The sequence below is a fragment of the Myxocyprinus asiaticus genome, chromosome 32, assembly GCF_019703515.2.
Source record: "Myxocyprinus asiaticus isolate MX2 ecotype Aquarium Trade chromosome 32, UBuf_Myxa_2, whole genome shotgun sequence".
Lineage (NCBI taxonomy): Eukaryota > Metazoa > Chordata > Actinopteri > Cypriniformes > Catostomidae > Myxocyprinus > Myxocyprinus asiaticus.
Genome location: NC_059375.1, coordinates 17,627,761 through 17,641,653, shown reverse-complemented (window position 1 = coordinate 17,641,653; position 13,893 = coordinate 17,627,761). Strand labels below are relative to the sequence as shown.

The 13,893-nt window shown below is 44.4% G+C and overlaps 1 protein-coding gene across 2 annotated transcripts in view; it reads left to right on the top strand.

Annotated features, from left to right (window-relative positions):
- LOC127423068 (myocardin-like) overlaps positions 1 to 13,893 on the top strand; it is a 160,845-nt gene that overhangs the window by 73,074 nt on the left and 73,878 nt on the right. For both annotated transcript variants that reach the window (XM_051667087.1, XM_051667088.1), the window contains exon 3: positions 3,590 to 3,736. In XM_051667087.1, the coding sequence (XP_051523047.1) occupies positions 3,631 to 3,736 (106 nt within the window). In that variant the 5' untranslated portion in view covers positions 3,590 to 3,630. The remainder of the gene's footprint in view (positions 1 to 3,589; positions 3,737 to 13,893) is intronic.

The following is a 13,893-nucleotide window of genomic DNA, read 5'->3' as shown; positions in this document are numbered from 1 at the left end:
TGGCATGCCGTGAATGTCAGCTGGTGAATCCGCTGGCCACCCCAAGAGCGCCATTGTGCCCCCCTTCTATTAATAGAGTTCCCCTTTGAAAGAATTGGTATGGACCTTGTCAAGCCATTAGAGTGGACAGCACGTGGACATTGCTATGTATTGGTTCTGGTGGATTATGCAATGCAATATCCGGAAGCAGTGCCTCTGTGCAACATTTCAGCATGAAGTGTTGCGAAGGAACTCTTCAGAATAATCTCCCGAGTGAGGATTCCGAAATAAATCCTCACTGATCAAGGCACTATGTTTATGTCATGTACACTACGCAAACTATTGGGGATTAAATTGATTCAGACCAGTGTTTACCAACCCCAAATGGACGGCTTGGTCAAGCGATTTAATCAGATCCTAAAGAATATGATTTGTAAGTTTGTGCACGAAGACGCTCGAAATTGGGACAAGTGGCTCAAGCCCTATTATTTGCAGTACAAGAGGTCCCGCAAGCCTCCACGGGATTCTCCCCATTTGAATTATTGTATGGGGGTCGACCGTGTGGCATGCTTGACATCCTACTGGAAAATTGGGAGGAGGGACCTTCAAACAGCAAAAATGAAATTCAATACGTTCTTGGCCTGAGAGAAAAACTCCACACACTTGGGGAATTAACACAGGAGAATTTTCTCCATGCTCAAGAATGTCAAAGCCATCTGTATAATAGGAGTACTTGGTTACGGGAATTTACACCGGGAGACAAAGTCCTTGTATTGCTCCCCACATCGAGCTCTAAATTACTCGCCAAGTGGCAAGGACCCTTTGAGGTCACACGACGAGTTGGGGAAGTCGATTATGAGGTTAAATGAACGGATAGAGGTGGAGCACATCAGATTTACCACCTCAATCTCCTAAAACCGTGGAGAGAGGCGGTCCTCGTGACTTTGGCGACAGTGGTTCCAGAGAAGGAGGAGCTCGGACCGGAGGTGAACTTAAAAGCAAGGAGAATTCTCTGACGTGTTCTCGCATCTTCCTGACCATACGAATCTCACAGAGCACAATATCGAAACAACCTCAGGGGTAGTGGTGTGTAGTCGTCCCTACCGATTACCTGAGCACAAAAAAGAAGTGGTTTGGGAAGAATTAATGGCCATGCTAGATATGGGGTTAATAGATGAATCCCACAGTGACTGGGCCAGCCCGGTGGTGCTGGTTCCGAATAGTGATGGCTCAGTCCGGTTCTGTGTGGATTATAGAAAAGTCAATGCAGTGTCTAAGTTTTATGCTTACCCAATGCCTCGGATTGATGAACTGCTCGATTGGATAGGCGCGGCTTGCTTTTATTCTACACTAGATTTAACGAAGGGTGATTGGCAGATCCCCTTAACTCCCATGTCCCAGAAAAAAACAGCATTTTCCACTCCGTTCGGATTATACCAATTTTTGATGCTTCCATTCGGTTTGCTTCCATTCCTGGCTATGTTTCATGGACAGAATCCTCAGACTGCATGCTGCCTATGCCACTTCCTATCTGGATGAAATCATCATTTTCAGTAATGATTGGCAGCAGCACCTGCAGCAGCTGAGGGCTGTCCTGAGATCATTGAGATGGGTGGGACTCACGGCAAACTCAAAAAAATGCGCAATTGGACGGGTGAAAGTACGGTATCTGGGCTTCCACTTGGGTCATGGGCAGGTGCTGCCCCAAATTAATAAGACCGCAGCGACTGCAGTCTGCCCGAGACCTAAGAACAAAAAGGAGGTGAGACAGTTCCTAAGGCTGGCTGGCTATTATTGTAGGTTTGTGCCTAATTATTCGACCGTCACCAGCCCGCTGACTGATCTGACTAAAAAGGGGGACCAGATCTGGTCCAGTGGACAGAGCCGTGTCAGCAGGCATTCGCGTGGGTGAAAGCTGCACTTTGCGGCAGGCCGTTATTGCACTCTCCTGATTTCTCTCTCCCTTTTATCTTGTAGACAGACGCATCGGACAGGGGGGTGGGAGCGTTACAGTCCCAGATGGTGGAGGGGGAGGAGTGCCCCATGCTGTATATTAGTCATAAGCTCACGCTGAGGGAGACTTAGTACAGCACAGTGGAGAAGGAGTGTTTGGCCATCAAGTGGGCAGTCCTCACCCTCCGGTACTATCTGTTGGGGAGTGCTTTCACCCTCTGTTTGAACCACGCCATACTCCTAGGGCACCATCACATGAAGGATACCAACGTGTGGATCACCCGATGGTATCTAGCTCTCCAGCCTTTTAAGTTCGAGGTGGTCCACAGGCCGGGGGCACAGATGGCTGTTGCAGATTTCCTCTCCAGAAATGGGGGGGGAGTAAGTGACAGGCCGGATGACTCCCCGGCCTGAGTCGGGCGATGGGGTATGTGGTGAGGTGGGCGTGGCTGAGCGATGTCTGTTGAGAGTGAGACCGGAACAGGAAGAACGGTAAGGATTGACACCTGTGGGAAATCACCTCTAACAGCTGTTTTGTGTTGCAGTGAGAGCTGGAGAGGGCAATCCAAACCGCCGGAGGAGAGAGAGAGATGCACACAGCAGAGTTGAGCTGTGTGTTTATTTGTTGTGCTGAAAGCAAACCATTTATTGTGACACTGAAAAGTGTATAAAAATAAAGTCTTACTTTGGACATTTACCCAGCCTGATCAATCACAAGAATATAATGTTTTCTAGTTTTCTAGCTATGCTTAGCTGTAAAATGTTTCATTGGTAAAAAATTGCTCTTAATTGGTGCAATATAAAATTATATCTATATTTAATTATATTATATCTATATCTATAAAATAATTTTTAAAAATCCTAAAGAAACTGAAAAATCACAGAAAAGTTATGGAAAAACTTTCCAAAAGTTTAACCATTGCTTTGGCTTTTTGGCTTCTCAAATGTGCAATAAATTGGTAATGTAGCTTTGATAACACAAGTATTTTTACAAGCCGTGACATTTTTAGGGAATAAATGTCCTTTAGACATCTAAGTGGTTTTCAAAACACAGCTTATTAAAGAAAACAAAGATGTATGTTTGGAGTGCCCTATGCGGTTTGTTTCTGTAGATGGTGTATAGAAAAGACTTGGCTTGTGGAAAAGAAAGTAAAGGCCTCGTTTTTCAAGGGGACACATTTTGGGGGCCCCTCAAAGCTACTGAATTCTGAATGTGTGTGTGTAAGGAAGGCTCTTCAAAGGTCTGCTCTTTGTGAACTCTGTAAATTAATGCTCGCCTGTCGTGGTGGAAATGAAACGCATTCAGGGAACTTTAAGCGAGCTTACACTTTGTAAACAAACAGATGTGCCCCAGTCACTGCTGAATCTCTTCTTACTAAAACAGTTTTCAAGGAAAATCAACAATGAACAATCCTGTCTGTTTCAGGAACAAATTCTATGGCTTTGATTCAAGGTTACAGCTACGCCTTAAAACACGAACAATGTTAGGCCAGTAAATCACACACCAAGTTAAAATGTTTGTCAGCTGCAACGGTCATATAAAGTTACAGTCAGTTTATGAGTCTGTAATCTTGATGTGAATGTGAAATGATCTGTGGCTGCCCTCATATGTTGAAGATGACTTGTGTTTTTATATGTGTCTTTGGCCTGGGGACAGACTGTGGGTGATCAGGACGCAAGGGGAGCGTGGACAGGGCAATGAATGCAGTGATTCCAGAGCCGAACTGTGCTGGCTCAGACCATGACTCCACCAACATGAGGAGGCCTGACCTGCATACCTCCTCACAGATACAGCATAACAATGGTGAGTGCATCATCACACTATGGGGGGATTCACTAAGAATTGCAGTAACTGATAGCATTGTTTATTTGCACATGCTGTCTGCATTGATTTAGCATGGGATTCATGAAAGAATGAATGCAAATCAAGTAACGGTGCAAAATCGTCCAAATAATTGGTGAGAACTCAGTTTGCACGGCCCAATTCCCCATCATGCAGGCCGGTTCTGAGTGCTTGGTGGTGGAGGATGTAGCAGACTACTGCAATCTGCCATACTTTACTGGTGCTGTAAAGCACAGCTACACCACTGTGATCCAGGAACCTGAATCGAAGTGTGCTCCACCTCATGTCTGCATATAGGCTTGCTGTTCTCCATAATTTGATCATTCGATGGATTACTGCTTCCATGATCACACCATATGTAATTTTTTCGAGAATGAAAGCAAGGCTGTGAGGGGTAGGCTTAGTATTTTTATTGGGTTGTACTGTTATTTAATTGGTGTTGATCATTCAGCTAACAAAACTAAAATCTCTATTAAAAAAAATAATAAAAATTTCCGTTGACAAAAAACTCCAGAAAACACCAGAGTTGTGAAACTTAAATATTATCTAGGACATTTATATAGCTTTATACAGTGCATGTCATTGAAGAGACAGGAAGTAGATCACTCACAGCCTCGTTTTCATTCCCATCAAAAATTTTATTAGGTCTATAGGACAACTTTAATTGAACCAGGCGAATAGCCATGGCTTTTGTGAATATGGCTCAATCCATAATGAGCCTAATATAGAAAGGAGGTGTGTTTGCACTAGAAAGAATGCAGCCTGATCTCATGAAAATTATGTGACTGTGGCAACATTTTTGCAAAATGAAATTATGTGTGTTTATGACACATATCACTGCATTTTCGAGATGAAATGTCAGCTGTATAGCACTAAAAGTGAGTTAAATGTTCTCCCAAGCAAATTAGGTTTTAAGGGCTAATGGTCTATCTACTAAACCTAACCTAACCAATAGTGTCAAAAAAAGCAAATCTGAGATGGATAAACCGAGTTTTAAAGGGGTCATGGCATACTCTTTTTTTATTTTTTTCCCTGAGGCCCACTGATAATGTTAGTAACGTTTTTTTTTTTTTTTTTTTTTCAAAAACAGTATTAATTTAGTAATATATGATAATTTTCCACCCTGTCTCTGGCCCTCTGTCTGAAATGCTGGGTTTTGGCCTAAGCACCTCCTTAAAACTTCAACGTAAATGCCCACTGTTCTGATTGGCTAACATCATGTAGCCCCTCAAATACAGCTGTATTTGAATCTCAATCGGAAGAGAATGAACAAGCTCCACAACATTATAAAACTACATTTCAGGATTTACACATAATGCACATCCAACACTATGCATCCAAATATATTAAACTGTTCACTCAAGCACAGCAACACCATAAACTACAAAAAAGTTATGACATTTGAAACATTCATGAATGAATTGGTTACTTAAGGTTTGCGATCAGGTCCAATAGTGTTTTGAACTGCCCCATCCTTCCATAACAATTTCTTTGCGAAGCTTGAATTGTATTATGACTTTTTCACAAGCAATCCCCGCTAATATGAGTTGAAAAAAACTAAACACACATATATAGTAAAAAGCACAATGAAACAAGATGCACACACATACAGTATCATCATGCACTGATGCACACATCGTTGAAAATGCATCAAAACAGTCCATCTAGCGCATGTTTACATACACCAACAATTAAAAATAGCACAGATGGGTGCAAGAACGCATCCAGGATGTGTTTGTGCTGAAAAAAGCAAGATGCAGAGCAGCTGAATGAAACAGAATAGGGTCTCCTTTTCAAAGTTGTAACTTGACATGCGTCTTTTAAAAGCATCGCGAGATAATTGACACCGGTCAAAGACGTCAGCCTAGTGCATGTTTATATACAAAAATGATTAAAAATAGTCCATATGGGTCCTCTTTGGTGTTCAGGAATAGATATTAGGCCAGACTATGCCTGTCTGTCCTGCTCTCTCATTGTTTGCCAACTGAGCACCAGTGGGAGGGGTCAAGGGTGCGATGATTTAAAGGAGCATTCAGTAATTTGGGGCTAATTTAAAAAGTTTTACACATTAATGAATTAATTGTGTTTTTGTGAAGAGTGATCTGAATGGTGTACACTCACATGAGATGAAGACTGTACTCATAATGGTTTTCTATAAAAAGTGTTTTTATTATACATGGTGCGGGTCACCACCTTCAATGTGTTTCGCCATGTTGAAATTACATGACCCACTGTGTTTCAATAAACGTAGAAGAAGAAAATCCTTGCACTCATTGGCTGCCGCCTATGTAGATACGCTTGGCTATGCTTAGAACAATGTTGTCTGGTGATGTGAAGAGCGAAAAGAACACAATGGAACATATTTATTATCATGCTTTAGCAGTGGAGACAACAAGAGATTCAGTAGCTGTACTGCCGAAGAAGCAAAAAACGTCTGAAGACAGAAAGACTGACAACGGCAAAAAAAGTAGAGTGAACATCCAGATGGCATACACAAGGTGGAAAGGTTTGATGATGGAGAAAAATCTGAGTAGTGATACCAATGTTGCTTCTTTTTTGTTGGACAGGTAAGAAATTATTAATCATTTAGACCACTCTCTAAAATAGTATCAGTGGAATTTACAGAAAACATTTTAAAATTACATGTGCAGTATGTTAGTAATTGATAGTTTTCAGTGGTGTTTACAAATGCAACTGGAAAGCAACATGCCTCGACCGTCCCAGAGCCAGAGCCTGTAGCCTCGACCATCCCAGAGCCAGAGCCTGTAGCCTCGACCGTCCCAGAGCCTGTAGCCTCGACCATCCCAGATCCAGAGCCTGTAGCCTCGACCATCCCAGAGCCAGAGCCTGTAGCCTCGACCATCCCAGAGCTAGTGCCTGTAGTCTCACCCATCCCAGAGCCAGTACCAGTAGCCCCATCTGTCTCAGAACCAGCTCTCGCCAAGTTGGTAGACATGGACTTTTTTCCCACCCTTATTCCCACCCTGACTACCCTTCACCCTCCGCTGGTTCCAGCCAGCATAATGGACACTCTGGTTCTGTCCAGTGCCCTATCCCTTCCTCCTCCACCGCTCCTACTCCTCCCTCTGTTCAGCCGGTTCCCCTCAAGTCACAGGCTTGACTATCGGCCCCGGTGACTCCACAGACAAGGGGATCTGTCGACCCTCCGACTCCGCCTTGGCCTTCCAAGCCCTGGACTCCGCCTCTTCGGGATGTAGTTTTCTCCCTGACTACATTTCCCATAGAGCACTGCCCTCATCACTACCAGCTGTTCCTCATCATCCTCACCTGTCTTCTATTCCCTCATTAGTTCCTCTTGTGTATATATACCCTCCAGTTTTGTTCATTCATTGTCAGTTCTCGTCCATGTAATGCTTGTGTTAGTTTGTAGATGTTGGTTTATGGCACTCCACGTTGTTCTGTATCTTCTTCTTCTTTATTAAAGCCTGCAAATTGATCCATCACCTCTCGCCTCTCCTTCTTCATCATCACTACCACAAGTCGTGACAGTAGTTGTCTGTTCACTTGAATTCTGACATTTATTTTTAGGCAAAGAAATTATAATATAGTAGTAATAAATAACTTTAGAAATTTCCTCAAACAGATGCAAATGTTATTCCAAAGCTGCTGGGGGCAGCAAAGACAATCATGCTGATCCACGACAACAGATGGCAGTACAGCGTCTAACACCACTGTTATATCGGTAATTAAAGTACACGAAGAAGATCAATGCTTACACTAACTTGAGAACTACTGACTGCCCCTTTAAAAGTAGGTGTTGATTTTGTTGCTGTAGAGGCGGTTATGAATTAATGAGCCCCCTAGAGACATAGGAAAGAACAAGAGAATGAGGCATTTTTGCAGCTTGGTTTCAATAAATGCTTTTATTTAATCGGGGATTAAGTTCTAAAATATACAGTATGTTTTTATAGTAGAAAGACGTCTTATATGTCAAAATATCAAGGAAAGCTGGATTTAAATAATTAGCAGCCATTTAGCAATAAATAATTAGCAATTGTGAAAGCAGCAATGCCATTTTGTGGTGCTTTTATGACACTTTCAACAATGTGACAGCGACCATGCTTTGTTGGAGTCGTACCTAGTCTATTGCATTGCAAGTACAATGCAAATCAGTTGAGCAACTGCGCAACCCAATCCTGCTGGAATAAACTTGTAAATGTAGTTGCTTATGTAATGTACATGTTAAAATGTATCTCCTTTAAAATCATGTGCTGTATAAGTGTTTTGATGTCATAAGATAGCATTATGTGAAGAACAGAGCAAAAAAAAAAAAGCATTTAAAAACTTATATTTAACCGTTTTACTCATGATATGTGTGAAAGTGAATAAAAGTCATTGTTTAGTGTTTATTTCATCAGGAAACTGCCACGATGTGTAGAATGAGGCATGTAAAATAAAATTTTTCTAAAAAGTAGTTGTACTATACTGTATTAACATGATTCTATGAGAGCAGGTTGAAAGAATGACAACAACTTCTTTTAAATACTCACAGCGCAGCACTAATTCAGCACTGGATTGCGGGAGGTTAGTGCAGGTTTTTGAAGTGATGCAACTATTTAGTGAGTTTGCCCCTGTATATAGTCTTACTACACATTGAAAATCTGGCTGCAAGGTGAAACAACATGCCTGCATAGAAACACAAAATCACTATTTATTCTCTAACAGCTTGGGATTATGGTCCAAAGGATAAAAGTACATGGGGTCATTGATAACGTCTGACTCAAAACTTAGCCACCAGTTTATGAACATATTATGACAAATGATTTCATCATTTTCTTTCATTATCTCAGAATGCAAATATTCCTCTTTAAGAAAATCATTTATTTTTGCTAGTATACGTACTAGGTAAATAGGTAAGTATGCAATGCAAGCCTCAGCCAAGTAACTCCCCTTACCAGATAAAACAAGATTGTTTGAACAATTTATTAGAACCAGCTGATGGCTAATCCTTGCTGAAATATCAGTGCACTCTGCTTTTCCACTTCATAGTCTAATCAAACCAGCTCAAATGCCACTTGAATCACAAGGTTTAGAGATGAAAGTATTTATGGAATGCCGTGAAAGAAACTATATTTTTAGAATGATGGATCGCTGGACTGTCGACTTCTTGTGAGAGAAAGACACAGTTTCCCACTTTACTTTAGAGCGAACCAAGTTTTCCATGATGTCATGTGTGGAGTTTGGGTGAAAGCAATTGAGGAGGCAAGTGAACATAAGCTTGAATGTCCCGAGTTGAGCCATTCAGACATTTTTTCTCTTCTTTAAATCAGACTAATACCTTAAGAACCTAACAATGAAGTCTTGTTTTGTTGCCAAAGCTGTAAAGTTCAAACCTAAATGGAAGATGAGACTGATGCAGTCATCATCTATCCAGTTCTTTTCATAAATTGTCTGGTAATTAGAGGATCTTCCTTTTTTCTCTACATTGCGTTCAATGCTGGAGCTGCAACACAAGCTTAATTTAGAAATGAAAACATGGCGTGGAAAAGAATAACAGTGTATGCAATTACGCAGGCATTACTACATGGTTTGTCAAATACAGCAGCTATTTTGGTCTTATTTAGCAAATAGTAGGACTGTAGTGTAAAGGATGTTTTAGGCATGTTTTGTACAATATTTTGTTCAAATAACCTTAAATGTATGTCTGTAACTTGATATTACTGAATATAACTATCCTGAAGCCACATGCTTCAACTCAAATGAGGAGACAGTTATCAAATCTTGTTTGTTATTTTTGACTGCTGTCCCGGCATTAACCTCAACATATCGTTTCACTGTTCTTTGCCTAGAGCCAGAGACCGCTGAAAAAGCCTAACCACCGTGTGATGTGAGCTGATAGCTTTCATCTGAGACAGAGCTCCATACATGTGATTTTAACAGAAAGGGACTATAGAATTATTTAAAATCATAATTTCATAAAGCATAAGTGAAGAGCCTCCCATTTACAATGATTACAATGAAAGGAAAATGTGAACATGTCAACAGCTTTTTTTAGGGATTTTAAGATTAACAATTTAATTTGAGATTAAATTTAGTAGTGTACAGAATGTGAATTTAGGATGTTACGCTACTGTATATGCAGTTGGTGTACACATGTTAAAAGGATACACATAATTTACACAGATAGTCCCACCCACCAGACTCACGCCATTAGTAGGCCAGTGTTGCTGTGTTTGGCTGGTTAGTGTGTTCAAACAAACAGAATATTGTTTTAATATGATTTTTGGGGAAATCAGCCCACAAGTGACTTATTAAAAGTTTTCTCTGCATATAAAGCTGGGATAGAAGGAATTATTTTTACACTGAAAAAATTTAACAATTTATAAATCCATCTAATTTACATTATAATTCCAGAACCTCTCTGGAAGAAAGAAGTTTTGTCAACAAACTACACGTGCTTCAGATCATCTTAAAGTGCGTTTGTCTACCGAAGTGCTACTGTTTAGTAAAATGTATTTGTGTTCCAGAAAACTCAAGCCCTAGTTTGTTAGTTAATTTGTCAGCAAGAGATTATGCCTCATTGGCTTTATAACATAAACCAGCTGATGCTGTGAGGATTTTCTTGTTTTTACAAAGTTCTGTTGTCATCATGCTCATTTGTCAGTCATCTCAGAAATAAGCTGACTGACGTCATGATCAAAGCGAGGCTGAAACTGCCTGTGACAGGAATGAGCAAAACTGTTACAAGCAACATCAGCACTGGATTCCAAACAGTCTAATATGAACATTCTTTCTCCTACAGACTATTTTAGTTACTTGTTTGTTATGTGGCACAACTGTGTGGTTTGGTTGAGAATGTTAGATCCCTATCTGTCACTCACTCGATGTTGTGTCGATGTAGTGACACTAGGGGTCAATCTTGGGAGCCCCAAACACCACCAAAAAGGCCAATGAGAATTGGCGAGTGGAATTTGCATGCCACTCCCCTGGACATACGGGTATAAAAGGAGCTGGTATGCAACCACTCATTCAGATTTTCTCTTCGGAGCTGAGCGGTTGTATTCAGTGCACTGAATTCAATTCCCTCCAAAGACGCACCTCAAAACTGCTGGATTTACGGTGCATTTCAGCGGCTTCTCCCCTCTGCACTCGTGGAGTGCAGAGAACACCCCTGGGTGCTTCGGCAGAGCGAAAATAAGAGAGTATATTCTAAATGAGTATATTTTTATTCACAAAAAGAGCAGCACACACACGGAACGTCTTTTTAAAGATGCCTTTCCGTTTGTGTGTTATTCCTTGTTGCGGTCGTTATCTCTCCACTTCTGACAGCCACAATCGCTGTCTTACATGTCTGGGCACTGCCCACGCGGAGACATCATTCATGGATGAGTCATGTCCTCATTGCGAGAACTGCCATGGCAACGTTGCGGTCGCGGCTTGCTTTCGTAAGAAAAGGGTTTGAGGCCGCGTCGGTTAGCTTTGGGGGCGATTTGGGGATATCGATGGGACCACTTCCGCCGGGTATCCCCCCACGGACCTCCCATTCCCCAGCACGCTCGCTTGCCCTGATCGGGCTCTCGCATGAGACCGCCGGCTCGTCTCAACGCGAGTTCGACTTCTCGTTGGGAGCTCGGGAAGACGATGAGTTATTGAGGGCAGCATCGGAGAGTGGGATAGTCCAGTCTGACACAGAGGCTTCGGCTGGGCTTCCTCCTTCGGGAACGGTCGCCCAGTCTCACGCCGACGCAGAAATGACGGACATGCTTTCCCGGGCAGCTGCGAGCATCAGGCTAGAGTGGAACCCTCCACTCTCCCCTGAACCCTCGCAGCTCGACGATTGGTTCCTGGGCTCGGGGCGCCGCCCACGGCCTCGCCCCACCCCGTTCCTTTCTTCCCAGAAGTGCATGAGGAGCTGACAAGATCGTGGGTGGCACCTTTTACTGCCTGGTCCCGGTCTTTCAGCTCCCCCGCCCTCACTACCCTCGATGGTGGAGCGGCCAGGGGGTATTCAGTGATCCCCCAGGTGGATAAGGTGCTCGCGGTGCACTTGTGTCCGCAGAGTGCCACCACCTGGCGCAGGCACCTGAGGCTCCCGTCCAGGACCTGTAGGTTTATGTCATCCCTGACGACTTTGTCCTGCAGTGCCACTGGACAAGCCACCTCCGCCCTGCACGCCATGGCTCTACTACAAGTACACCAAGCTAAGGCGCTAAAAGAACTGCACGAGGATAGTTCTGACCCGGGATTGATGCAGAAACTGCGCTCGGCGACCGACCTCGCTCTCCGGGCGACGAAGGTCATGGCGTGATCTCTCAGGTAGGCGATGTCCACCCTGGTGGTCCAGGAAGACCACCTTTGGCTCAACTTGGGCGAGATGGGAGAGGCGGACAAGGCACGGTTCCTTGATACCCCCTTTTCCCAGGTTGGCCTGTTTGGTGATGCTGTCGAGAACTTTGCCCAGCAGTTCTCGGAGGTGAAGAAGCAGATGGAGGCCTTACAACATATCCTGCCCCGGCACGGCTTAAGACCCCACACCCTGTCTGCTCGTCGCCAAGGGCATCCTCCTGCAGCAACAACACCGGCTCCCAGGAGGCTGCTGCACCTAAAAGCCTGACAAAAGAATGGTTCCCTCGTCTCCTGGGTCACATATCCGGTGCGCACAGCCGTCATCACGACCACCATCCACCGTCCCATTTTGGCAGGTATGGCGCTCCAGCGGCAGACCCCCCCGCCCCTGTGCGCCCAGCTGTGACACAAACACGCCCACATGGGATTGGTTTCAGTGGACTATGGGGACGAGATTCCTCCTCCCCCCTCCTCGGCCAATCTTATGGTGGGCAGCAGGAGCCAGGTAAGTGCAGGGCAGAGGCGTATATTGTATAATGTAAATTAGATGGTTTTATAAATTGTTACATTTTTTCAGTGTAAAAATAATTCCTTCTATCCCAGCTTTATATGCAGAGAAAACTTTTAATAAGTCACTTGTGGGCTGATTTCCCCAAAAATCATATTAAAAAAATATTCTGTTTGTTTGAACACATTAACCAGCCAAACACAACAACACTGGCCTACTAATGGCTTCAATATCCATGGACGATGTCATGGCACCTCGAGATCCGCCCCTCCGCGAGGCCCCATTCACCGGTACATCCGACGTGATCATTCCCTTGGTTCCCCTCGCCCGGAGTTTTGGCTCGTGGCTCAACTGGGAAAAGAGCAAGCTCTCCCCGGTTCAAAGCATCTCTTTTCTCGGTTTGGAGTTGGACTCAGTCTCGATGACAGCGCACCTCACAAACGAGCACGTGCAGTCGGTGCTGAACTGTCTGAAGGCGTTAAGAAGGATGACAGCGGTTACACTGAAACTTTTTCAGAGGCTCCTGAGGCATATGGCATCCTCAGCGGCGGCCACACCGCTCGGGTTGATGCATATGAGACCGCTTCAGCACTGGCTTCAGACTCGAGTCCCGAGATGGGCATGGCACTGCGGGACACATCGCGTGGCCATCACGCCGATCTGTCGCAGCCTCTTCAGTCCTTGGACCGACCTTGCATTTCTACGGGCAGGGGTTCCCCTAGAGCAGGTCTCCAGCCTCATCGTAGTTACAGCAGATGCCACCAAGATGGGCTGGGGCACCGTATGCAATGGGCACACAGCTGCCGGCTCCTGGACTGGGCCCGCAGCTGCGTTGGCACATGAACTGCCTAGAGTTGTTGGCAGTACTGCTCGCCTTGCGGAGGTTCCGGCCGTTGATTCAGGGCAAGCACATGTTGGTCTGGACAGACAACACAGCGACGGTAGTGTACATCAACCATCAAGGCGGTCTACGCTCCCGTTGCATGTCACAACTCGCCCGCCGTCTCCTCCTCTGAAGTCAGCAGCACCTCAAGTCGCTACGAGCAGCACCGCAGCGGACACGCTGTCACATCAGGTTACCCTCAGGGGAGAGTGGAGACTCCACCCTCAGGTGGTCCAGCTGATTTGGAGTTGATTCGGTCGAGCACAGGTAGACCTGTTTGCTTCCCGGGAATCCTCCCACTGTCCGCTTTGGTACGCCCTGACCGAGGCACTCCTCAGTATAGACATGCTGGCACACAGCTGGCCCCCTGGACTACGCAAATGTGCGTTTCCCCCAGTGAGCCTACTTGCACAGACCCTG